Below are 27,729 nucleotides of genomic sequence, written 5' to 3'. Positions count from 1 at the left end.
ATACTTTATACATACACAGGGGTAGGTACTTATATTTTTATCACTACTTCTTCTTCTCATATTGGGTTCCGCGAGTTTAAGTCTGACGAATGGAATTTCGAAAATGGAACACGTGCATGATAATGCGTATTGTTAGGGTAATTAAATTTGTAACGGTGGCAGCACCAGCTGATCCAATCGATTGTAGCCAAAGATGCTCCGGTCGTAGGCCCGCTGGTAGTTCAGTCGGTTGTCTTTCGAGGGTGAGGGTGATTTTTGACATCCCGTGGCCGTTGCAAATCTGCAAAAAAAAAACAAAATCATTCGGCGAAAGAGAAAAACAACAAATTACTTTGCTTGATGAAATGATTGAGGAAGGTATCGCTTCGGAATTGACTTGTTAAGGTTGTGAAAACCCGTTATCTGTGCCAAGTGATATGTATCTTTTGTCTTCTTTGTTTGCAATGAAGCGTGGGAGTTTTGGACGAACCTCGGATGAAAGAAAATAGCAATTGCTTATGGCAATTTCATTAAAAAATATATAATTCCCATTTAGTAATGGAATATAACTTGGTAACTGAGAGACGTCGACATTGTGATGATTAATTGAGGCACTTGGGATCAGAGGGGTGCAAGTGATTTTTTATCAAAACTGAGATAGACTGTTTTTTGATAATTTAAAGTATAGCTTAACATTCTGTAGAAGACACAGGTCGACAATTTTTTTTTTTATATTTTTAAGCTGTTTTAAAAATAACGTGTTAATGAAAATCCCGTTTCGCTTGGTGTCAGAAGGGTGCAAGTGCACTTGCACCCTTCTGACACCAAAGGATTAATCTTTTAGGCTGAAAACAAGTAGTAAAAAAACAAACATGGAATCATCATCTAGCTGAGACTTTTTTAGGATTTTCTAGTTTCTGACTAGGATAATTCAAAGTCTCCAGACAGAGAAGTGATGAAAATAGATTCAGATAAAACTTCGTCGGCAGGTTAATAAACATGAAAAATCTCATTGTCATGTATACGAAAAATTCTAAAAGGTTTGTTTTTTTTTATGGAAAATTTAACTTATGCTAAGAGCACCTGTATCCGTGGTCCAAACAGCCGGTTTAGACCCAAATTCCAATCCGAGCAACCGCACTGGTGATCTATTATACCAGTTTCAACCCAACTTTTTTTAGAGCTGGTATAAGGATTGATCCAAAACTGAAGTGAAAACTGAGATTTGGATCCATTTTGACGCAGTTCTAAACCGTTTGACAGTTAATGGAACACGAGTGCAGTTGCCAGTATTTTCATTGGATCGGATCTAATTTCTTTGGTTCAATTCTTGTATAAATTAGACCCAAGAATAGACCAGGAATACAGATGCCCTTATAAGAATAAAAGGCAAACACGAAACGCACGTAGCAACAATATTTGGGAAAAATATATCTAAGAAAACTCTCTCGGATGAAAGCTCAGAGAATTCAGATTTTTCGACAGGCTCTGATCATGATGTCACATACTATCCCACGGAACAAACTGAACTTCGGAAAGTTCAGATGAGTCGTCGTCGGAAGATATTTTACAAAAAATAACAAAGTCTTTTAAGGAATATTTACATAATATTTTTGGAAAGGGGCCTGGTAGAACTGGACCAAAAAAAAAAAAGAAAAATTAAACATCCAGGGTTCTTTTGGAGAATCAGAAGTGCTCACGAGAATGAGTCAACTTCTGGAGAGTCAACTGGCCATTCATCAAGACCCCGAAAATCCCAACGAAATCAGATAGTCTGGAAACTCAACTTGCGGAAAAGCTACGAAACCAAGGGGAAACGTGGGGAAACGTAAGTTGATTCTATCGGAAAAGCGACCAGCTAAACAGTAGATTCCAATGGATGAACACATATGGAGGTATTCTTGTGTATCCATTAAGGAAGAAGAGAGATTGGAAGTTTTCAACAAAATTTGGGAATTAGGATCGTGGAACTTGCAAACCTCATTCATTATGAGTTGCATGGATATTTGTAGCCCAAAAATGCAGAAAATCAAATGTGTGAACAAAAAAAACAGCTAGTGTCATACTGAAAATACTCGTTACATACAGGTTTCAAAAGGATGCGATCATATTGTTTGGAGTCAGAGGGGTGCAAGTGTAATTCTTGGGATCAGAAGGGTGCAAGTGAAAAATATCAAAAAAGTAGTTCGCCGTTTTAACATAAATATCGCAAAAACTTTGGTTTTTCTTTCAGAATCATTCATTTTAGACCTCTTGACACACTCCATCGAAAATTGAGTAGAAAAAGCGAGTCGATAATTTTGATTTAGAAAAAAAAACTTTGACGCCCGTTTTCTCAAAATCATCATTTCGGCACTTGCACCCCTCTGATCCTAAGCGCCTCAATTATTAAAGTCTGCTTCATTTAATATTGGAACAAATTCTTTTGCTCATTGTGGCGCTCCTAGTGGACGGATTTGGAAACTTTTTTCACCCACGTGTCGGGAAATTCATTACCTTTCACCATGTATTTATGTCATAACACCAAACGATAGCATTTTGTAAACAACTGCCATGGAAGCCGAACGGAGAGATCAAATTGTGCACAGTTTTCTTACGAGTACGAGTACGAGAATTTCTTCGAAACAGCAATGAATAATTTTTTTAATTTTTTTTTTATGAAAGAGTAAAGAAAATACTACATTTGTATGAAAAACAAATTTTGAATTCGTTAATAAATGACTGAACTACACGCAATTGTTTGTGTTCCAATATTAAATGAAGCAGACTTTACATCCTTCGAACTTGGTCAGCACTTGGTCGTACAGCTTTCGAGCACGGATTCTGGCCACATTGTTCTGCTCCAGCGTCCGATTTGGCTGTTTGCTGGCTCGGAATGACCTTATTCCTTCCCGGAGACGAATTCGTCGCACCGTACTGTAAGCGGCCTGGAACTTATTGGCCAAATCGCGGTCTGAAAGATTGGGATTCCTCTTGACGGCCTTGATGACTTTCCCACGCAGTTTTCGGTCGACAGTTCCACTCCGACGCTTCGAATGCGGCTTCCGAGCCGTCGTCAATGTTTCCTTGTACTGCTTGATAACACGCCACACGGTATTTCTGGGCATTTTAAGCTGTTTAGCTAGCTTCGATGCCGACAACAATGGATTTTCAAGAAAACTGTGCACAATTTGATCTTTCCGTTCGGCTTCCATGGCGGTTGTTTACAAAATGCTATCGTTTGGTGTCATGACATAAATACATGGTGAAAGGTAATGAATTTCCCGACACGTGGGTGAAAAAAGTTTCCAAATCCGTCCACTAGGAGCGCCACAATGAGCAAAAGAATTTGTTCCAATATTAAATAAAGCAGACTTTACAAATTCTAGACATTTTTTAATTTTTTTTTTAACTTTTTGTATGATGAAATATATCGAAAACGCCCACTTATAGCGGTGATAAGAGTTTCGTTTCTTATCAGAACAGAGTGAATATTATTTTACAACAGGTTGTTCCTGGTTATCGAAGCCGTGCAACTCGCCCTGCACTGCTGATGGATGACTCTTCTTATCTCCTCTAATTGAGCGGAATGTTTGGTTTGCTTTGAAAATTAAGATTGAACTATGCATTTAAACTTTATATTTGTTTCATTAAAACGATAGGATCTGAAGTCTGAATCTAAATCCGCAATCTAAATATGAAAAAAATATTCTGGAATCTGTGTTTGAAATTATAATCTGAAAACAGGAATCTGAATCGTAAATTGAGAATCTTGTGTGTCATACCAAAATCTTATTCTAAGTTCTGATACTAAAAAAATGAATTATGGGTAATAAATTTAAAAACCTAGAGACATTTTTAATACTTAAGTTTCAAATTTTGAAATCTTAAAATTGAAATCTAAAATTTGAAATCTGAATCTGAAATCTAAACCTGAAATCTTCATCTGAAATCCGAATCTGAAATCTTTAATCTGAATCTGGAATCTGTCTGAAATTTGAAATCTGAAATCTGAATCTGAGTCTGAAATCTGAATCTGAAATCTGAATCTGAAATCTGAATCTGAAATCTGAATCTGAAATCTGAATCTGAAATCTGAATCTGAAATCTGAATCTGAAATCTGAATCTGAAATCTGAAATCTGAAATCTGAATCTGAAATCTGAATCTGAAATCTGAAATCTGAAATCGGAATCTGAAATCTGAAATCTGAATCTGAAATCTGAAACTTAAATCTTAAATCAGAATCTGAAATCTGAAATCTGAATCCGAAATCTGAATCTGAAATCTGAATCTGAAATCTGAATCTGAAATCTGAATCTGAAATCTTAATCTGAAGTCTGAATCTGAAATCTGAATCTGAAATCTGAATCTGAAATCTGAATCTGAAATCTGAATCTGAAATCTGAATCTGAAATCTGAATCTGAAATCTGAATCTGAAATCTGAATCTGAAATCTGAATCTGAAATCTGAATCTGAAATCTGAATCTGAAATCTGAATCTGAAATCTGAATCTGAAATCTGAATCTGAAATCTGAATCTGAAATCTGAATCTGAAATCTGAATCTGAAATCTGAATCTGAAATCTGAATCTGAAATCTGAATCTGAAATCTGAATCTGATATCTGAATCTGAAATCTGAATCTGAAATCTGAATCTGAAATCTGAATCTGAAATTTGAATCTGAAATCTGAATCTGAAATCTGAATCTGAAATCTGAATCTGAAATCTGAATCTGAAATCTGAATCTGAAATCTGAATCTGAAATCTGAATCTGTAATCTGAATCTGAAATCTGAATCTGAAATCTGAATCTGAAATCTGAATCTGAAATCTGAATCTGAAATCTGAATCTGAAATCTGAAATCTGAATCTGAAATCTGAATCTGAATCTGAAATCTGAATCTGAAATCTGAAATCTGAATCTGAAATCTGAATCTGAAATCTTAAATCTGAAATCTGAAATCTGAAATCTGAAATCTGAATTTGAAATCTGAAATCTGAATCTGAAATCTGAATCTGAAATCTGAATCTGAAATCTGAATCTGAAATCTGAATCTGAAATCTGAATCTGAAATCTGAATCTGAAATCTGAATCTGAAATCTAAAATCTGAATCTGAAATCTGAATCTAAAATCTGAATCGGAAATCTGAATTTGAAATCTGAATCTGAAATCTGAATTTGAAATCTTAAATCTGAATTTGGAATCTGATTTTTAAAATCTTAATCGGAAATCTGAATCTGAAATCTGAATCTGAAATCTGAATCTGAAATCTGAATCTGAAATCTGAATCTGAAATCTGAATTTGAAATCTGAATCTGCAATATGAATCTGAATCTGGAATCTGAATCTGAAATCTGAATCTGAAATCTGAAATCTGAATCTGAAATCTAAATCTGAATCGGAAATCTGAATCTGAAATCTGAATCTGAAATCTGAATCTGAAATCTGAATTTGAAATCTGAATCTGCAATATGAATCTGAAATCTGAAATCTGAATCTGAAATCTGAATCTGAAATCTGAATCTGAATCTGAATCTGAAATCTGAATCTGAAATCTGAATCTGAAATCTGAATCTGAATCTGAATCTGAATCTGAAATCTGAATCTGAAATCTGAATCTGCAATCTGAATCTGAAATCTGAATCTGAAATCTGAATCTGAAATCTGAATCTGAAATCTGAATCTGAAATCTGAATCTGAAATCTGAATCTGAAATCTGAATCTGAAATCTGAAATCTGAATCTGAAATCTAAATCTGAATCTGAAATCTGAATCTGAAATCTGAATCTGAAATCTGAATCTGAAATCTGAATCTGAAATCTGAATCTGAAATCTGAAATCTGAATCTGAAATCTGATACTGAAATCTGAAATCTGAATCTGAATCTGAAATCTGAAATCTGAATTTGAAATCTGAATCTGAAATCTGGATCTGAAATCTGAAATCTGAATCTGAAATCTGAAATCTGAATTACCAAATCTGAAAAAATCTGAATCCGAAGTCTGAAATCTGAAACTGAAATCTGAATTCTAAATCTGACATCTTAATTTAAAATCTGAAAACTACTGAATCGAAGCAATCGAGCAATAGAATTATTCAACCAAGTAGGCTCACATAGTCTTAAAACTAAAATCTTCATCCGAGAATCTGTTTAACAAAAATGAAACTAGAAATCAGAAATCTTGAGCTTCAAGTTGGAAACGTTGAAATTTCTAATTTTATTCTGTACTGTAGCTCGAAAATCAGAGTCTGAAAGATTCTCAACTTGTTTTTTTTTCTTCTTGTTTTTGAATAACCTTTCTTGCCTTCCCCAGAAAGTAGAAAAATATCGATAAACTGACCTGAAGCCGTTCAAATTGAGACACAAACGCATGCAGTTATGAGTTAAGCCATTCGAGACGGAAGCCTTTTCGCGACATTCGAACTCATAGTTAGACAACTTTTTTTCATCAAAAGGATTCCATCGGTATAAGAATATTATTTTTCGGAGCAATTGTAAACTCACAGTCAATGATTGTTCTGACAAAAGCACAAAAATCCCATTGCACACACGGTGTGCAATCGGTCTCAAGCGGGTTAAAACCGTTAAAACTCCCACGCTTCTCGCCGGCTTGTCAATAGCTTGTTCAACACCGCCATCACCTTTACAATTTTATATACGGTCTTTTATTGGATAATAGCACCCCACTAACTCACTCACCTGCTACATGGTCCCGCCAAACGATGATGATTGCTGCCGTAGTCGTATCTACCACGGTAGATGGCCGCCGATTCATGATGTCGATTCCAATCAGCTGCAGCCGATACTGTTGTTGAACTGCTAATACTAGTTGCGTCAGATGAACTGATACTGTTCGAAGTCTTTCGCTGGGACCGGTTTTCTAATAACGGCCGTTTGACCGCAGCCGTGTAAGAGTCCTTACTATAACTAGTGACATTATTACTTCTAATCGGTGCAGGCGGCACATTCCTGCTCCTGATGATGCCCGTCGCTGCACTCACTGGTCGATCACCGGCGGTTCTAGGATTGAGAATTGTACAGTTGTTGCTGGTGCTACTATAACTCGGACTGAATCTCCTAATATGGTTCCCACTGTTAGGGCCATTGCCGAATAATCCACTGGCTGACGATTGGCTATTATGATTGATATTGCTGCTGCTAATGCTACTGGATGGAAGCGATTTGATGCCACCGATTTGATACCTTATCGTACTTCTGTTATCACTATCATCGAGATTTAAGCTACCGTTACGGAAGGCCGGATTTCCTACACGGCCAGTCGTCGTCACACTGTTGTTCAAACTTTTCACTGAATCGTTGTACAAACATTTGTTCCTTTTGAGCGGATCCGTTCCGGCCGCACTTGATCGACGAGTATTATTATTATCCATGGTTTTTGAACTCCTACTACCATCAGCAGCGAGAAAACCTATCAACACAGCTGACCGGGGAATCCCGTCAGTTCCGACGAAATAATCGGGCTGTCGTCGACCACCCGCAATCTCGGACATGCCTTTATCACTACTGTGCGCGCACCTTCTCCGGTATCGATCGATGAGCTGCTGCCGAAACTTATGTTCAACAACCCGTAGATGATTGACTGAAAAGTCCACTCCGGTCCATCGCCGGTTTAACGGGTATTTTTAACCGTTCCTCTCTCTCTGGTGCGCTTCGTCGATCCCCCAAGGTCACTGTACGGAGTGTGCCACACAAGATACAAGCCACAAGACACCAGAGAATACGTTTAACAGTTAAGATTCTGATGATGATTTCAGATGATTATTGTGCACTTGGTTCGCTGCGCGCGCGCCTTTAGACTCCGTTTTACCTGGTCATAATTCTTGTTGTTTCCGTCTTCATGTACCACCTACCCAGTACAACGGCTGCCTGAAAATTACACCGATTCTCCCATTACATTACTGATGTGGAAAACACCACCAAATTCGGCACTCTGTTGCTGCTGCGCTGCTGCGACGAAGATTGTTTCGGGAAGTGAAGATGCTTCTTAATGATTTTAAATCTGCAATGGAAGGATGGAAGTGTGTGATTAAGCTCAATAAGATCGAACATCTCAATGACGGTGCTTGATATATGCTTTAAATAGCTGTCGAGCAACTGAAGATTGTCATAAGAATTCGGAACGAGAATTCATAATTCAGGGTCTGAATTTAGATATCGATTCGAGTGAATCCCAAATCCAACAACAGGAAATTGCTATCTAAATCGAACTTTATAAAGTACATTTTATAAAGTTTCAAAAGTGAGGTAGGCCTAATAGCGGCACGTTATCCAAACAAACGGGAAAATTGTGCCTACTGTTTCGAACAAAGAGATAAACATGTCAAAAATTTACCAAATGATAAAAATGGTTACAATGACAAAAAGGACGAAAATGGATAAAATAGTTAAAAAAAAACAAAAAAATTAAAAAAAATTACCAAATGACAAAATTTTTAAAATTGCATTAATAATGCAACCTACGATGACAAATTATAAAAATGATGAACATGTCAATAATAACAAAAATGTTTAAAAATTCCCCAAACGACAAGAATAAAAAAACCGTTTAATGTCAATTTTGTCTTCTGTTTTCCTTTTTGTGCAAAACTCGGTTTAATTTTGCCATGTTGATCATTTTCACCGATTTCATCTGTTACACTGAACCAAATGTACTTTGTTCCAAAGTCTGCATAACGTCATTGGAAGCAGCAGTTTATTCAAATTGAAAGGAGAAAAAAAAACTACTTCAGGAAACTAGTTAATCTGGTTTCCCATCGATATAAATCTTTCTGCTTATTTCATTCACCGCGCGCCGCCGAGCCGGTCGAGTCGGAGCACATTCTCTGTTTAGGACCTACTACATATTTACGTTCTACCTCCTCCTCTCTCGCATGACGCTTTATGGGTTTGTTCTGGGGCCTGGGTTTTTTTCTGTTCTTCTGTTGTCCATTCACCCACACCCGCAAATTACTTAAACATTTCTCAGCTCAGCTCAGTTGCTCCGCACGCTTTACTTACTACCTACTTGTGCCTCCGAATAAAAAGTAAGTTTAAAACTTAATAAAATCACATTGAAACCGCACCGTCCCAAGTAGAGGTATGCGCAAGAACAACATTGCAGGCCGCTTCGATCGCTTAAAACTGAATGAGGCAGAGAATCGTCGGTTCCCATTGATTATCTCTTGACCGATCAACGGTCTAACGACGCGACGACCGTTTATGTTGAAAGTTAGGATCGAACCAAAAACAATAGTTTCCAAGTGATTGTTCCTTTTTGTCCGGTGCGATTTTTAATGCAGATGTTGGCAAATGACAATAAATGGCTTGAAACGTTTAAAGTTATTTCGAAACTGATCATAAGAATATAGCTATAAAAATGTTTTCTGGGTAGGCAACATTCATAGTTCTTATTTATAATTTTCCAATTTTTCAATTTGAAAATGGAAAGAATGGAAATGTTTTTGTAACCCGTATGGCGGTAGGTATCCGGTGACATTTGGCTGAAAACTATAACAGATCGATTAGAGCAAGTTCACTGGTGTTGGGAAAAAGTGGTGGAAATTTTGACATTTTGAAATTTGACCATGCAAAAATGTTTTCAAGATCTTGGGGCGTTGTATTTTTTTAACAACACTGTTTCTATTTCAGCCGTATGTGATAAAATATTGCTATTTTTGCATCACATCATGCGAAAATACAACACGTGTTGTAAAAAAACTAGAAGGCCACAGATCTTGAAAATGTTTTTGCACGGAAAATTTTTCAAAATGTGCCGTAAGTGTCAAAATTTCTGCCACTTTTTCCCAACACCAGTGAAGTTGCTCTTATGAAATACAAAAGTTATTTGAAGGAATAGTAGTATCCTGAGCAGAAAATGCAGGTAGTTTTCAAATCCTGATAATCTAATTCTTTCATACATTCTTTCAGAAAAGATGAAGAGAGATGAAGTTCACTGTTAAAGTACGACAGTTTAGCTCGCGGAACCAAATGTCTGTTACTCGTTGTCGACAATCCGTACCCCGCTGTGTCCTGACTGGAGCAAATTAAAATCGTTTCTGTTCATGAGCAAAGCGTAAAAGTTACTTGAACCACTTTTTCCCGGTCCAGATACCCTTTGAATTTTCTGCCGACTTTTCATAATGCACCTTTGCGTCCTTAAATCTTATCTGATGAAAATCTGATAATCAAATTTGATTAAAGTATGTTTACACTGTACTGGATGAACGTTGGCGTATTAATCAGCAGCATATAAATTAAATGGAAATATGAACGGGATCTTCCTGAATAACCCAAGGACAAGGATTAAAAACTATTGAATGAAGATTTGTAATTTCAACATGTATGAGAATTAATAAATCGCTGGCAAATGGTGGATAATGTGCAATACGATGCCCCATAGTGGTCATATTTTATTCACAACTCATATCTCAACCTCCCCGTGCGAGGAACCTAAGCGGAGATCGGGTACCCAACCCCGATGGATGCTTTGGTCGCATGCAGATCCAGGGGCGGTATTTAACAACAGCCGAGCGTCTGTTTTCCAGGTCAGGGGCGGCTCAAACAGTGTTTGTCCCGCAGCGAGCGGCGAATTCATGAAATGCGGATCCCGCCAGCTAAGTCAAAGATGGCAGCCCCATTCTGGGATAAGGACCTTAGGCTAACAACCTACTGCTCCTGATTCATTACATTGTTACGGAATCCGAAAGAAATGGCCGACCTGGAACTTTGGCGACGACTTTTAGCATGAAAATACGGACACGAATTGAAATTTGGGACGTTTTAACCCTTGCCCAACAAGGCAAGCTGGCTCAACTTGCTGGAGAAGCTAGCCGCCTCAAGCTTGAAATTCTAGGACTGAGCGAAGTCCGTTGGCTTAAGACTGGAGACCACAGTCCGGGCAAGTACTCTTTTAATCTGGCGTACGAGGAGAACACGCAACTCGGGAACGAGGAGTTGATTTTCTGTTAAGCCCGCAGGCCCATGTGGCCTTCATAAAATGGGAACCGATTAACGAAAGAATAATCGTAACCAGATTAAGAACACGGGTTAGAAACCTTACACGACGTTACCGATTTGCAGGAGAAAGAGCAGTTTTACAGTCAACTGAAAAGCGTGGTTGAGAAAATTCCGAAGAAAGACATTCAAATCAACTTAGGTGACTTGAGCGCATCATGGGGCGCCATGGTCTAGGTCAGATGAGCGAAAACGGAGAGCTGTTTGTAGAATTTTGTGGCAACAACAACATGGTGATCGATGGATCGCTCTTTCCCCATCGACCAGCACATAAGGCCACTAGGGTATCCCGAGATGGCCAAACAGAAAATCTAATCGACCACATCTGCATCAGCCGAAAATGGAGAAGGACCCTTCTTGAAGTCCGCAACAAACGAATCTCGAGCCTCGAAACTGCCGACAGACGGAACAGTCGAAGAACAGTGGTGTGGAATTAAGAAGAATGCATTTATCACGACGATCCATGGTACTCTCGGTAAAGTTTGTGGAATAAGTGAGTGGATGTTGGATGAAACTTGGAGGATGGTCGATGATCGGAGAAAGGCGAAAGTCGGAATTGAGCAGGCATGTACCGGGTCAGCCAAAGCCACTGCCCGCTTACGATATGCGGAGCTGGAAAAGGCAGTTAATCAACAAACTCCCTAGCCGAAAAGGGAGAAAGAGCCGCCGCCGACTGACGCCGTCGCTGAAATCTGGGATATTGCAACTTTCCCGGCTGTCTGGATGCAGGGTATCCTGGTAAAGGTCGCGAAGAAAGGACCGAGTGCGGTAACTGGCAAGGCATAACGTTGATCTGTACAACCCTCAAAGTACTCTGCAAAGTGATCCTGAACAGAATCCAGGAGAAAATAGACGCTACACTCCGACGGTAACAAGCTGGATTCCGATCCGGACGATCATGTGAGGACGTGACAACGCTACTAATAATACTGGAACAAATCAACGAATTCCAGGACTCTCTTCTGCTGGTGTTCGTTAATTAAGAAAAAAAGCATTTGACCGCCTGAACCACGAAAGCATCTGGGCTGCTCTTAGACGACGAGGAGTCCCAGAGAAATTAGTCCATCTCATCGAAGCACAGAAGAAGGTATTTTCGTGCAAGGTCTTGCACGACGGTGTCTTGCCCGATCCAAACCCGGTAACTGCTGGAGTGAGACAGGGGTGTATTTTATCACCGCTGCTTTTTCTCATCGTAATGGATGAGATCTTGATTGGATCGATTGACTGTAGACCAAACCGAGGATTTCCGTGGAATCCTTCGACAATGGAGCAACTGAACGACTTTGACCTGGCTTACGATATTGTTTTCCCCGCCAAAAGACAATAAGACATGCAGAGCAAATTCGACGACCTCACCGAAAGCTCCAAGGTCTCAAAGTCTATGTCGGAAAGACCAAATCGATAGAAATCAACACAGGGAATCCTTCCAATTTCGTGGTAGCTGGGAAACAAGTTGAGAAAGTGGAGTGCTTCCAGTATCTTGGTAGCCAGATAACGCCTGATGGTGGTACCCAGAAAGAAATCGAAACCCAGACCAGAAAAGCCCGATTTGCGTTTGCGAGCCTCTGAAACATCTGGCGGTCATCTCTCTACGAATCTTCAACTCAAACGTCAAATCCGTATTGTTGTACGGGTGTGAAACTTGGTGAACATATGCGGTGATGACGCAAAATCGCTGCCTGCGCAATATCATACGCGCATGGTGGCCTGGCAACTGGATTTCAAATTAGGAACTACATTGCCGGTGTCATCAAAGGACGCCAGAAATCGAGATTTGGGAACGTAAGTGAAGATGGATTGGGAACACGCTGCGAAGAGATGAGAACGAGATTTGTAGAGAGGCGCTTAGATGGAATCCAGAGGGACATCGAAGGAGAGGCAGACCCAGAAACTCGTGGCGGCGAAGTCTACCGAATTATTAACACCTTCGTCGCCATTTTCGTGTGACGGGTGTATTTCCTGGGAGGCCCCGTCACATCAAAAAATGTGTGACGCTTTCTTGCTCAAGTTAGCCGCTCATTTAGCCACACGTGTTAAAACGCTAATCGCTAACTTGTCTGCTCCGTTTTTGTTGAATAATTATCGTTCTCACTTATTTTTCCACCAAACTTTTGTAGTAACGGATGAACAAACTCCACCACAAGAAATCAGTCCGCTACTTTTTTGTTCACAGTTATTTTCCCACGGGATTTCTGGTGAAGTAACAGATATACAAACTCCACTAGATGCAATTCATCAAGCAAGAATTCTGATAAATGTTATTAACCACAAGGTGATGGAGGTTTTTTAGCCGTGATTTTTCCTAAAATTATGTTAAAAAATAAATGTACATACAAAAATGTAGCGGACTAACTATCCGATACCGTTTTAATGCCGGCCTCTGGAAACTGCAATCAGAAATCTACATTTAAAATTTAGCAAGAATATCTACTACTGGGGAGACCCTCTTTCAATAAGAAACGCAATGTTTACTTAGACCAAAAATTAACCTTTATGTAGGTTCACTACGACCAAAAAAGGCATATGAAAAGGTGTAAGGTTGCGCCTAACCTCAATCGACAGAGCCGCGTAAAAGCAGGGTAAAAATAGTAATAATTTAAATGTATGGGATTTAAAATAAAATTTCAATTAATGGAAAATTGAGGAGTCTTATTGTTTAGATAAGTTATCAGTCGCATTCTTTGAAAGAACTTGTGTGGCAATTAGTAAAATATATGTTCAAAAGTTTTCAATATTCTGACTACGAGACAGGTTTTTTTTGGAAATTTAGCAGCATTACAAAAAAATATTCGAATTTCGGAAAGCATTTTTTCAAATATTGTTGTAAAAATATGCTAAAAAATGACTTGTTAAAACTTGTCATGAATGCTACTTTATTTTAGATCCTTAAAAAAAGAAATGTTTCCGTCATTAGGAATTTGGAGAAAAGCATTTTTTAGCTCGATAAAAGATCTACGTAAGAAATACTTTTTTCATCCGCATAAGCGATTAATACATTTTGAATACTTTGGTGTACTTTTGTATATTTTTTACAGAATTTTGAAATCAGTAATTTTTCTAGAAAACTTATATTTTAACAATTTTCCTTAGATTTCTCTGGAATTTCTATAACCAATTTTTGGTTGGCCTACTAATCCATATGCAAGAGCCAAGGTAGTATACCTAAGGAATCTAGCTATCCTGGATTATGACATCCAAATATTTAGGTCTCGGTTTTGCAAATGTCACAACCACAACTGGCATGCAGGCGGTATCGTTTTCTCCATCACCTCACATGGATGGGTCGCAATCAGAAGCAATTAGAGGGAGTAGGTACCCAATACACCACCAGTCGCAGCCAGCCAGACAACTTTCTTCGCGTAAATATTTAGATGATGTCTCGCGGGGCTAGGCTAGGCGACGACGAGCAGCTGTTGTTGTTGTTAGCCCATCAAAAGAGAAAGATTGCAAAATGGGATCTACCATACCTCCGGTAGTGCCCGACTCGTGTCTGCCATAGTACGACGAAGATCGAAACGTGCGCGTGATCAATCTCTCTGATGACTTCAGTTTTAATCAAATTCACACAACTTTACATTCATTTGAGGGTCAGTGACAAGAGAAATGATTCATTTTAAGGCGGATCTTCCCCACTATGTTTATACAGTTTAAATTTTTTGAAGAAGGTACCTAATTTGCACAACGTTGTAATTTTTTTTTGTGATTTTTGACAACTTGATTGATTTTTTTGTTATTTTTTCGAAGAAAGGTTACATCAATTATCATTGATGTTTGTCTTAGCTTCGTTGGTGTCCAACAAATTGAACCCATCGCAAGGTACATACTTGCGCAATCAAAAGCCAAGGTGTCTCCAAACTACGAAATTGCAAAATTGAATTGAAAAACAAAACGACGACGCGTCGTGCGGCAGCATTATAACTGCGCGACCCAAACGTGCGCGCTCTGTATCTCTGTTTAATTGGCACCGCGACGAGTTGATCTGGAATTTTGTGTGCCGTTTTTTTTTTCGTTTGTTTCATTTTCATTCATCGTGTCATTTTATATAACACATTCCACAAAACGCGCGACGCGTCACCGCTAAACAACGTCTGCTCACTGCTGGCCGAGACTGAGACTGGGCCTAGGTATGCATTTTGAATAAAAGATCAACTCGTTCAGGTTGAGTCGTTTCCAGATCCTTGAGGAGCGCGACGCCCGACCCAATCTGTACTATTCTTTGTTATCTTGATGTGATCTCGCTCGAAAGCAATCAACTCTACTGGCACGAATGTTTGTCAACTCGACAAAAATCAACCACGTTTGAGAACAAAAATCATTCATTTCTAAATTTCAGTTAAAACAAAATTTCACCTTTTCTTTTTCGGGTTTCTCTGGTGGTCGGAAAATCTGTATACTTTCTAAATATGCAGCTGCTACCTTCTACTTTTGGGCTTCGCGTCGCGTATCTTTGTCTCCGAGCTGAACCGAAAAAAAACGAAACTCGGTCCATTCAGCACGAAACGCGCGGGCAAACTGAAAACCCCGACCAACTTGGCTTGGCTTAAACTGTTTGTGGTTGTGGTGTGGTGCGTTTGAGATTGGTTGCGGTCAACTCTCGTTCAATGCTTAGCGCACAGACAAACTTAGCGTATAACACGGTACAGAAACAAACCATACGCGAACGCCTCAAGCCTCGTGCCAACCAATCTGAGCTAAACCGGCTTTTTGGGATAGAGTAGTGAGAGAGAAAACAGCAAACTAGCTCTCCACTCACTTCATCCGGTTGTATTTTACCAGTAAAACTAGAACAAGAAACGGATTATTGAATTCAATTAGAATTGTCCTTTATATATGAGGCAGTCTTATCGTGTGCAATAAGATTCCTTTTTATGATTTATTGTTTTCAAAATTTACTTCCTTTAACAAATTGAATGGCATTTCTAATACTTTTTAGGAACGCCCGCACTTCTAGTCAAATTCAGCAAAGGCCAGACGACTCGTTCATGCTCACTTTTTGTTTGCTGCACATCACTCTCCAGCTAGAGAGCAAATATAGAAAGACACGACGATTCATTCAACACGTGAAGAACAGTGTTTCCCAAAAGGTCAGTGTTCTCGAAGATTCAGGGATCAAATCTGACTAATGTAGAACGATCAGTCATTCAAATTCAGATTCGGACCTAAAGCCCCTGGCCTTAATGGGTCTTTCTTACAGTAGCTAGTGTTTCAGATTATTGGATAATTAAACCTGAACTGTTTGACGAACTTCATATCCAAGATTTTGCTCCGGTAGCCACAAATTTGAAATAAATATTCCCAAAACACAGATTTAACAAAAACATTCATAAGACTTCTTTAAAAATTCGTTACATGAGGAAAAAATTAACATGTTATATTTTTGTTTTGAAGTTTTGTCAAAAAAGTGAAGAACCTTCTTAAATATTCTTTACCTATTTTCAAAAGTTATTTCAATAACAAAAACCGAAAGTTTGCATATTTAGATTAAGGGCACTCATATGAGTGAAAGTTACTTTTTAAATTCATTGGACCTCGGGAAAATGTAAATTTTGTGGCCTTTGGGTAATTAATCAAAACCTTTTTATGTATATGTGATGTTAAGCGTGGTTGAGTGTTGAGAAGAACATGGAAAAAATTAGGTTAAAATTTGATTCTTGAAGAATATGTCATATCACCCAGCTAACATGAAATCGTAATAGAAATGATAATCCAAATCGATTAGTAACACATTCTCGATAACTGTCGTAAACAAGTTGGTATTGAGTGAATTTCCATCATTCATTTACGACAAGCTTTGCTCAAAAATAGTTGAATCGGATAACAGTTTAGTCAATTCGTAAATATGTCTTCAAAAAGTTGAGAATATGCTAATTCGACATTAACGATTTGAGTGAACTGATTTACGATAAATGGGCGGTTCTTCAATTGACACTCTCTCCTGTCTCTTCCTTCGACCGGTTCGTAAAAAGAAAATCTCACCTATAGGGCTTGTAACTGAAAGTTTGTATGGTCATCGCCACAAAACAAATGATTGATTTGATTATGTTAATTTTATATATTGGCAACATTTTATTATCTCCCACCCATCGCCCGATTACTCCGGTCATTTTGTTGGAGTGTAGTAGCATCAAAACTTATTAACTTACGGCTCGCGTCCAACAGCTGCTGGCACCGATTGCGATGCACCGAATTGTCGTGCCGGATGTTGTTGTTGTTCTGCTGCTGGCTCCGAAGCCGGCGATGATGGAGTGGCCATCTGTGCCACGATCGCCGCTTCTGTTGGCTTTTCAGTGGAACAGCTGGTACATCGGGTGTGCAGCGCCTGCTGTCCATGTGGATGCGGAGCAAAAATCCCGACTTCTCCTTCCACGGATGCAGACGGTGGGTGGCAGTCCAATGCTGTTCAAACGTCGCAACAATCGTTCTCCTCAATGCCTTCATTTGACCGCGGCCAAAAATCTCGACCCTAGCGTGTGATCCAAGCCACGAATGGCTCATTCGACAGAGGATGGGCGGCAATTTGATCCGGTGTGTCGATGGACAATGCTGCGACCCGGACCGTGGACGAAATGAAGTCAAACTTTTGACGTCTAGTGTGTGTTTGAAAACACAGATGGCGCTGCCTGTGCCGTGCAGTTTCGGAAGAGTTTGAGGCTCGTTTGTGCCGGAAAGAAAAAGGTTGGAGCCGACACCAATGCGTTCACGCAGCACCATGAACACGCGCCAAGATGTGGAGCAAAATATGCCGGAACCAAAAAGGCCGCTTTGGCGACCCTTTTCGAGTTGACTTTCCTCGTGGCTTCGTTTCTTCAGACCTGATGTTGCTGGCGCTGGTCCGGTCTTGTTTGGGATCTTGGCACGTGCCTCGGATTTGTTGTCCGTGCCTTTGTGGCCTGAGCCTGAGAATATCCGTTCTCCGCACTATCCGGTACGTTTTCACCTATAACAGGCTTTTGGCACGACGAGCACTGTTCTGGAGCGTCCGATTTCGAGCACCACGCTTGACTATTTTGCGGAAACTGCAGTGACGTTTACCGCTCATTTGCACGCTTAACGTAGTTTCCTCCAAAATAGGTTTTTTACCTTGCACATTTCCTCATCGATCCTCAGTTTGCAACGGGTGGGTTATTGAATCAAACTTGTTGCCTAAATTGCTCTCTCATATCATTGCTCAAAATTGATCAAAATTCAAATGTAACAGGCTATAGCGTGTATAATATCTACTGATGAGTTGGCATCGTGGTAGGATATCGGGCAGCGAACTCGGAGGACTGGAGTTCAAGTCTCGGTCAGGGATATTTTTTTTTTCTTTTATTTTGCTTTTTGTGGGAAAATCGAATCGTTGGAATTTTGTGATTGTAGATATATCGCCTCCACTTTTGTAGATATATGCTATTTTGGTAAGTTTAATACAATCTTTTCATCTGGTATATTTGTTTGAATAATTCTGTTGTTCCTGCGTTATACCTTCATAAATGTTTGCTGGGCAGCATAACATTTGTAATGACATGAACGATTTTTTTAAATAAAAATCTTTAGTAACAAAGGCTGGCAAATGGTGGATAATGTGCAACACGAGGCCCTATAGTGTTCATATCACCTCTTATTCACAGCTCCTATCTCAACCTCCCCGTGGTGCCGGCTGGGATGCGAGTGACATTCAAATCCATTTGGGCGGCTTTAACGCAAAGATTAGCTCCGACAATCAGGACCTTGAGCGGATCATGGGGCACCATGGCCTAGGACAGGTGGGCGAAACTGGAGAGCTGTTTGTAGAATTTTGTGGCAACAACAACATGGTGGTCGGTGGATCGCTCTTCCCCCATCGACCAGCACATAAGGTCACTGGGTATCCCTAGTTGGCCGAACAGATAATCAAATTGACCACATCTGCAGCAGCCGAAAATGGAGAAGGAGCCTTCTTGATGTCCGCAACAAACGTAGTGCAGACATTGCTTTTGACCATCACTTCGTCCTTGGCGAGATACGACTAGGAGTTGCGCGTGTCCAACGGCGCAAGGAGAAAGTCAGGTGTCGATACGACGTCCGCCGGTTGGAGAATCCAGAGGTGAAAAGGGCATACGTTGAACAGCTTGAATCCCGAGCCTCGGAGCTGCCGATAGACGGAACAGTCAAAGAACAGTGGTGTGGAATCAAGAATGCCTTTATCACGACGAGCCTTGGTACTCTCGGTAAAGTTTGTAGAAAAGAAGTGAATGAATGTTGGATGAAACTTGGAGTATGGTCGATGATCCGAGAAAGGCTAAAGTCATAATTGAGAAGGCATGTATCAGGTTAACCAACGCAGCTGCCCGCTTACGATATGCGGAGCTGGAAAAGACAGTTAAACGAGCTTGGAGATATCCGATTACTTTATGAAATTTCTCGCCTCCTTAGTGGTGCACTGCCGCTCATAGCAAGTCCGTCCCATTTGCATTTTCATCATTTTTGCGTTTATCCGTGGAATCACCTTCAAATTATCGGTAGTTTTAGGAGAAAAATTTTTTTTGAGTACTTTGTTCTGATGAACATTGAAAAAAACCTCAAGTAAATTTGTCCCATCGTGAAAATGATCGCAAGTCGGTCCCATCGAAAAAATCATCACAAGTCGGTCCCAAAGTCAATAATTATATGGTGATAGACGACCATGTAGTGTGCTTTGAAATATAACGTTGCTACTGTAAGAGTTGTGCAGCCAGCAGTTATATTGGATATGATACAGAACAACCCGGTTGTAACAGCAATTTCTCGCATGTTATAAAAAAAAAGTGAAATATTTTTGCTATTTTTCCGCACATTCTACATAAAATTTTCATTGTATAAAATAATAACGCAAAAAAGGTCTTTACTTACAGTTCTCTTCATACCTATCATTAAACTTTCTAAGCTTATTCTGTATGTATTCGACCGGGAAAACTTGATAATTTTCACCCAAAAATATGGCAATCTCCTGGGCAATAGATTTATAAATTTAAAACTCAAAAACCGGGCCATAACCGGCCAAATCTGGTCAAAATCCAGGTATTTTCCTATAAAAGGCAAGAGAAAAGGTAAATAATAAACACATAAAAACAGATTTTTTTACCAAGACACATCAACGGCGGGCATTTAAATCTTATTTTACTATTCCAAAAATGTATGCGAAGCTATTTTATTTTTTATTTGAAGTAATTTGTCCAAAAAACGATACATTTCATGAATTTAATTGTTTTTGGTTTTTGGTTTGCATTTTGCAAAAATTGTGAAAAAAATTCAGAAAAAACGGATTTTGTTTCCTCGATATCCGGGCAATCGGATCAGACCGGGAATTTCCCATTTATTCCTTATAGATCCGGAAGCCTGGTTAAAATTGGGCAATCTGGAATGCTTACCGAAGGTTGTTCAAGAAATAGGTTCCGTTAGACGGGGGCAAGCTCTCTTCTAGCCTTATTTTTTCATCAGCGTTAGCAGTTGGCTATGGAATGGGACTGACTTGCTATCATTTTTGCTAGATACCTACCATGGAAATAATCGCATATGCGTCCCAGAGCATAATTTTCATCCCAAACAAACTAAATTTTGGTATTTTTGAACGAGCAATGATGCAAAAGTAATTGTTTGTCACGTAAGTAACAAATGCTGTTGATTGCCGCCATCAAAACCACGGAAAAATACGAAAATTCTCAACACAAGTAACAAAATTCAATTGCTGTTTTCTCAACTCAACAAAAACGCAAATGGGACGGACTTGCTATGAGCGGCAGTGCAATGCTACAATGCCGCTAAAAGACCGAGCTGGTCAGTTATTGACCGATCGAACAGACCAGCTCAAACGATGGACTGAGCACTTCGAACAACTCTTCCGAGTCACGAATAGCGATGGCCTGGCTGAAATAGAAAAAAATCAAAGACGTGAAATCCAACAAAGTACCTGAAATCGATTGCAACCCTGCTGAAATGCTGAAAGCCGATCCTGCCTTGTTAGCACAAATGTTACACCGTCTTTGCTGGCATTTGAGATACTGCAACTTTCTCGGCCGACTGGATGGAGGCATAACATTGATCTGTACAACCCTCAAAGTACTCTGCAAAGTGATCCTGAACAGGATCCAGGAGAAAATCGACGCTACACTCCGACGACAACAAGCTGGATTCCGATCCGGACGATCATGTGTGGACCACATCACAACGCTACGAATCATACTGGAACAAATCAACAAAGCACTCTCTTCTGCTGGTGTTCGTTGATTTCGAAAAAACATTCGACCAACTTAACTATGAAAACATCTGGGCGGCTCTAAGGCGACGAGGGGTCCCAGAGAAACTAGTCCATCTCATCGAAGCACAATACGAGGCATTTCCGTGCAAGGTCTTGCACGACGGTGTCATGTCCGAACCAATCCCGGTGACTGCTGAAGTGAGACAGGGATGTATTTTGTCACCGCTACTTTTTCCAATCGTAATGGATGAGATTCTGACTGGATCGATCGACTGTGCACCGAACCGAGGATTGCCGTGGAATCCTTCAACAATGGAGCAGCTGAACGACCTTGACTTGGCTGACGATATTGTTTTGCTCGCCCAAACACAACCGGATATGCAGAGCAAAGACCAAGTCGATGGAGATCAACAAAGGAAATCCCTCCAGTTTCATGGTTGCTGGGCAACAGGTTGAGAGAGTGGAGTGCTTCCAGTATCTTGGTAGCCAGATAACGCCTGATGGTGGTACCAGAAAAGACATCGAAACCCGGATCAGAAAGGCCCGATTTGCGTTTGCGAATCTTTAACTCAAACGTCAAATCCGTATTGCTGTACGGGTGCGAAACTCGGTGCACATATGCGGTGACGACGCGAAAACTGCAAGTATTTGTAAACCGCTACCTGCGGAATATCATCCGCAATGGACACACGCTGCGAAAAGATGAAATGGAGGTCTTTTACCACGGCCCTATGCACCGGAGGATCGGCGCGGGATCATTAAGTAAGTAAGTAAGTTTTGACAGATCTTACGGGTTTTTCTTAAGAAGAGAAAGAATAAATTTTCGCCTATATCGCTCATGAGCATAGCCTACCGAGATAAAACATCAAAATATAAAGTACTAGATTAAAATTGCTTCAAAGGACATTTATTGGAAAAGATATGTGTAAATAGAAAACCGCTTTTCAGCTTTCATGTTATTTTTTTAAATTCTTTATGATAAAAGTTTTTTTTTCTAAATTTTTATGCAATAATTTGAAGATACTGACCTATCCTATTATTCGGATTTAGAAACGCCAAATGTTGCAAAATACAACTTTTTTTTTCAAATACAAGAACGATAAAGCTTTTGAGATAGAGATCGGGCTGTTGATATGATCATGTTAATTAAAGTGGAAACAATTGTTGAGTTAACTCGGTAGCAGGTATGTTTGTGCACGCGACTTAGCGTTATGCTAATGGCCTAATTGTTTTTTAAACAGTCGTTTTCTTTCTGCCATTTTCTTGAATAGGGCGCGATGGAAGATTGGCAAATGTGAACCATGCTGTACGATGGTTCGAGCGTACAAAACGGAACCGACTCCAAACCCTTTTACGATCGGCGCTGCTAGCATATGCTTTCGACTTCTGTTGGCTGAACCGAATGCTATTTTTATGCTCCTTCTCGAGTTTGATGTTGCATTTGCATCTGTGTGATGACTCCCCGAGTTGAGCGTCTTTTCTGGTCTATTTTCGATCACAGCGTTGGTCACAGTTCTAGGCCAAACTGAGGCCGACAAGAATTTCGGCAAAAAAGGTTCACAGGAGTCGTCTGATGAAGATTAATTGGAGAACCTTTTGTAAATTTGAGGAGTCCGTTGACAAGAAGCGTATCTAAGAGCTCATCAAATGAATAATGACTTAACAAAAGCGTTCCCGCCCCTCAAAATTTGATCTGATAACGACAAATCGATTGCTCACTCGCAATCAGCAGAATCGTTGCGCATCTGTGCTCCACCAACGACGTCGTGTTGCCAAATTAATGGTGCGCAAAAGTGCCAAATTGCGCGTGGGGATTTTTTTTGTTTTGTCCAACATTTATTACCATCACTCGGGTATGATCGGCTTATTCTTTACTAGGTTGACTAAACTATTCCGAGCAATTTTTGGCCGCCTTCAATTGCTTCCTCGTTATGGATATGGCACGGACAAACATTGCTACGCTCGAGACGCCAAATTATTGCAAAAAAAAACATTATATGGAAAAGAAAATTATCCACGCTTCATAAATTGGGTGGGAGGTTCGGTTCTCAAACTTTAGTTAGTCGATCGTGTGATCGATAACGACACGAATCGTTAAGTCCAATTTGCTGAAAATGACAGGCCGCCGCAGTTTGTTTTGGAGTGTGATGTGTATGATGATCAGTGAGTGATTGTAATATGAAGTAAAAAAAATCGTATTGTTCATCAACTAATTGGTATTTATTTTGTCATTTTATTTTTCACACCGATGATCGTTTAAGTACGCTACGATGCTTTCTGTGGAATGTCAGATTTCTTGTATTTGTGTTTCGACCAATCAATGGGAAGTTCCCTAGGGATAAGAAGTGGAACCCGAAATGTTTTACACGAACGCAAATTTCACAATTTTTTCACTGACGGCCGAATTAGAGTTCGTATCATCGAAAATCAACTCATAAAAACGAAATTCATAAATAATCAACAACACTGTAACGCTGTGTCTACGATTTGTGGTTCAGAAGCAATAGTCGTAAATAGGTAGGCCTCCGTATGCTATTTTGTTTTGTCGGTCACCAAAACACGCAGCATCGGCGTAAACATGCCCAAGACGAGCTATTAATAGAGGAGGATTCTCGTGCACGCCACAACGGCGTAAAACGTGATTCCCTGTTTTTCACAATGATCTGTTTCTATAGGGTTCTTCTAAAAAAAAATTTCATAAATTTGTCAATTAAGCAGTTTATTGTTGATGTAAAATCAAGTTAAAAAAAACACTCTTTTGAATAATTACAACTTTTTCATAAAGTAAGTATGAACGTATCCACGCTTGATTTTTCTGAAAGCTCTTATATTTGCCTTACTTATTGGGTCAACCCGAACCGTAAACATTTGCCAAAATGATGGATTGGGAGCGACTTTTGGCCGAATGGTGCAAATGGGGAAAGTCGTTTTAATTCGAACCGTTTTTTTCCAAACTCTCTTCTCCTCAGATGTGACTCAAATTGTGGTAGACGCCAAATCTTTGTACATAGGTACACACACCGAAAAAACTTTTCACATGAACGCTACGTGAAAATGTACATAGATTTTTGCCACCATGAAAATCACGTGAAACCTACGTGAATTTCAGGTAGCAAACAGAAGTCGAACAGCAAGCAATATTCACGTAATTTTCATATGAGTTGTAGGTGAAGCGTACGTGAAAATAATGTAGATCGGAAGTGAATAAGGATTCGATCCACTGCATACTTTTCACGTAGATTTTATTAAAATATGAACGTATTGTTTTGTATTTCACACCAATGCAATAAAAAATAATTAATTCAGAGAAAAGATTTTATTCAGCTGAATTAATAACACATCACAATATTTATTTTGTTACACTTAACTATTTACAATTTTACTGCACTTATTATATATTTCACTATTCACTTCACAACGTCTTCGAAAAATTGTATTCAATTTGGCTCCATATAGCGGTTGGCTGATCGTCCCAGCTGCTCCAATTCCGCATCCTGTTGAAATGGCAAATTATGTAAATAACAGTCAAACAGTGATATTTTTACTAAACTTACGAAGTTACAGCTTCTCCGTCACAAAAAAAACTTCTCTTTTGGCAGCCGATAGATCTTGGATTCAGGCGCGCCATATTGGTTACCTTTTTTCTTTCCCAATGATTTCACGTAATCGAGCCGTTCAGAGCTACGTGAACATAACATAAAATTCAACAAACCCGTTTGTGATCGGCGGTTCACTGGATTTTCACGTAAATCGAACGTGTCTTTGTTTTGAAAGCATGACAACTACAGGAATTTCACGTAGGGATTATGTGATTTCATATTAGCTTCTAGGTGCTTCACGTAAACCAAGCAAAAATTCACGTAGCGAGGGCCTACGTGAAAATCCAGGTGAATTTAATGTTTCCTTTTCGGATGAGTGCATGAATCTGATTGTTGTTTTCGTTTTTCTTTTTTCTGCTCATCTCTCCCACAGCTGCCAAGATGTCGCCACACGGAAAGAGTACGTACAGCTGGTGGATTCCGTGCGCGATTCCGGCGGTGAAGTGAAAATCTTCTCCAGTATGCACGTTTCCGGTGAACGTAAGTAGCATTTATGAGTAGTTTTAGAAATAAGAAATAAAAATTCTTCATGAAGGAGTAAGCCATGACTTTGGGTATCGCACGTGTTTTTGTTTTCGTCCTTAATTTTTTTAATCAATTACAATAAAACTAGAAATTTTAAAATTAAACAGTGGAAAATGATAGATTAAGTGACTGGTGGTTGTTCCCGGAGTGGTTCGCACTTTGTTCCGGCATACTGAATCCTGGTTGGGACAGTTCGGAAGGAATTTTAAAGTCAGTTGTTCCGGACTAGAGGAAAAGTTTTCTAGTCGAAAACTTCCGAGACTTATTTGGTGAGATCAAACCTCTTTCATTATATTAAACGTTATTTTCCTAATACACATTGTCATTAGATTAGTGTAGCTATTTTCAAATTATGCTGTGGTATTTAAGTAATCCATATGAAGCGTTTGGTAGGGAACTCCACGCTTTATTCCTCCCCTTGCTCCAGAATCTTTTGTGGTGGTTTTACCACATGGTTGGCCTGGCCGTAGTTATCTCTGCAATGCATGTTTTATGTAACAGAGATAACGTTGAAAAGAAAAATGAAGGTTGAAGTCTTTTCATTTTCCAGGATGCTTACACGTTTTGGCTATGTTGGTAAAAGAAGAAGAAGAAGAAGAAATAAAAATTCTTCATAGACCTATTTGTTTAGAGAGTAGGTACATTCTCACAAGATTATGTAGTTAAAGCAATGTTCGAAAAATAGGATAGCCCATATCGCATTTTACATTTATAAACACCTAATTGTCTCTAATTTCCTTTATTCAACACTTTAAGATCTGAGGTTTCAAACCTGCTAATAAGACGTGAGAAGTAAGAAGTGGTATGTGAAACGTGGGACATCAGACGTTAGAATTAGGACGTGAAAATCGAAGAGGGAGACGTGAAAAATGAAAAGTGGAGCGAAAGACGTGAGAAGTTAGCAATGAGACGCGCGAATTGAGATGCGAGAAATGAGATGTGAGACGTGGGCGTGTGAAATGAGACGTAGAAAGTTAAAGTTAGGGAGGAAGACGATAGAAGTCAGAAGTAGGACGTAAGAAATGAGCAGTAAGACAAGAAAAAAGAGACGAGAGACATGAAGTAGAACGTAAGAGGTGCGACGTAAGACGTGAAAAATGACAAGTAAGACGTGAAAAGTGAGTAGGGAGACATGTGAAGTCAAAAGTGAGACGAAAAGAAGATTATTTTTTATCAGATAACGTACTAATTGCAAAAACCGTGTGTAACAAACCTTGATGTACACTCAAAATAATCTTCGCATAAGGGCTACGCAAAGAAGTGCAAAGATGTGCAAAGATATGCATATATTTGTCATCTTATTTCCAATATGAACTTGAGATGGAAGCGACAATCTAGATTTTTCCCTCCTTAGAAAAGATCTGTAAAAAATTGGGTGAAATTTTATCTGTGCCACACTTGTGCCAATGCAAAACCATCTCCCAAACTCATCCGCGATGCCATCGCATTGAATAATGTATTCAGCTTCCTTTAAACGTTCAATTGAAGTTGAGTACAATCATTGGATTAAAAAGTCTTCTTTAGAACAAAACAAATTTTGGAGGAAAACACAATTTCCATTGTTGTGTACGTTGAGAGAAAAATGGTTTAAAAAAGTTTAAACAATCGTGGAAAAAACGTCGTTCAATTTGAGAAACGTGGTAAACTTGTACTAAATTCATCATTTGCAAACAGGTTGTTGACCAGTCTGAAGTAATTAGAAAAAAAATCGGGAAGCTCAAAGATTTGTTTTGGATTTTGTTTTCTGCTACGTTCCGAAACTAGTTCCGGTACGTCTGTCAAGAATGTCATGAACATGTTCGTAAATCGTTTTTATTTCGAGAAAAAAATCGTTTGAAACAAAACCGTTTAAAAAAGATCGTTTTAAAAAAAAATCCACTGGGTATTTTTTTTCTTTTCTCTTTACAGAACTAGCTCAACTGACCGGAGTAGCTGCTATCCTTCGCTTCCCGATGCCGGAACTCGAGGACAGCGAAGACGAACAGTCCGATTCCGATTCGGATTGATTGCGTTCGTTGAACAAATCTCGGTGAATGGGGTGAGTCAGATATCGACTGTTCGTGGAACGACTTATTTTTTACATTTGTGTTTGTTTCCCTAAATCCCCTAGCAGTTTTTTTTACCTCAGTCAGATAACAGCTATTGCTACGATATAAATTCATAGACTTTTGTTTAGCTATTGTTAATCCCATTCTATGTCGATAAGGTTGTAACTGTTAGAAATTTCGATATTATTGTATCAGATGATTACCCATTGAAAATTTTGATAGTTTTTCAAAATAAGTTTGTGAGAAAAGTTTATTGACGATCGTCATCGAACTTTTACATGCAATCAACACAATCAATTGTAAGTTTATCGATATTATTTTTGTAAATAAGGAAAGATTGAAAAAATTTCAGATTAAAACTTATATTATAAACACACACTTGTCAA

General features: G+C 39.2%; 2 protein-coding genes across 2 annotated transcripts in view; one reads left to right on the top strand and one right to left on the bottom strand.

The window, feature by feature from the left end:
• LOC129750097 (protein pelota) overlaps positions 1-27,719 on the top strand; it is a 30,216-nt gene extending 2,497 nt beyond the window's left edge. Inside the window, exons 6-7 of the mRNA XM_055745319.1 lie at positions 25,144-25,250; positions 27,204-27,719. Coding sequence (XP_055601294.1) covers positions 25,144-25,250; positions 27,204-27,301 — 205 coding nt within the window. The 3' untranslated portion in view covers positions 27,302-27,719. The remainder of the gene's footprint in view (positions 1-25,143; positions 25,251-27,203) is intronic.
• LOC129750098 (uncharacterized) lies at positions 4-15,500 on the bottom strand. The gene is made up of 3 exons (XM_055745321.1): positions 15,327-15,500; positions 6,663-7,983; positions 4-280 (listed from the first exon to the last, which is right to left on the bottom strand). Exons 2-3 carry the CDS (start codon positions 7,472-7,474, stop codon positions 142-144), a joined length of 951 nt encoding a protein of 316 aa, XP_055601296.1. The 5' UTR covers positions 7,475-7,983; positions 15,327-15,500; the 3' UTR covers positions 4-141.
• Positions 27,720-27,729: the final 10 nt, after the last annotated feature.

Source organism: Uranotaenia lowii, chromosome 2 (assembly GCF_029784155.1).
Source record: "Uranotaenia lowii strain MFRU-FL chromosome 2, ASM2978415v1, whole genome shotgun sequence".
Classification (NCBI taxonomy): domain Eukaryota; kingdom Metazoa; phylum Arthropoda; class Insecta; order Diptera; family Culicidae; genus Uranotaenia; species Uranotaenia lowii.
This window is presented reverse-complemented; position numbering and strand designations above follow the sequence as displayed.

Coding starts and splice junctions, on each gene's coding strand:
- LOC129750098 (XM_055745321.1), bottom strand. CDS start 7,474: ATGTCCGAGATTGCGGGTGGTCGACGACAGCCCGATTATTTCGTCGGA. Junction 281..6,662: donor TTGGCGGGACCATGTAGCAG/GTGAGTGAGTTA, acceptor TTTTTTTTGCAG/ATTTGCAACGGCCACGGGAT.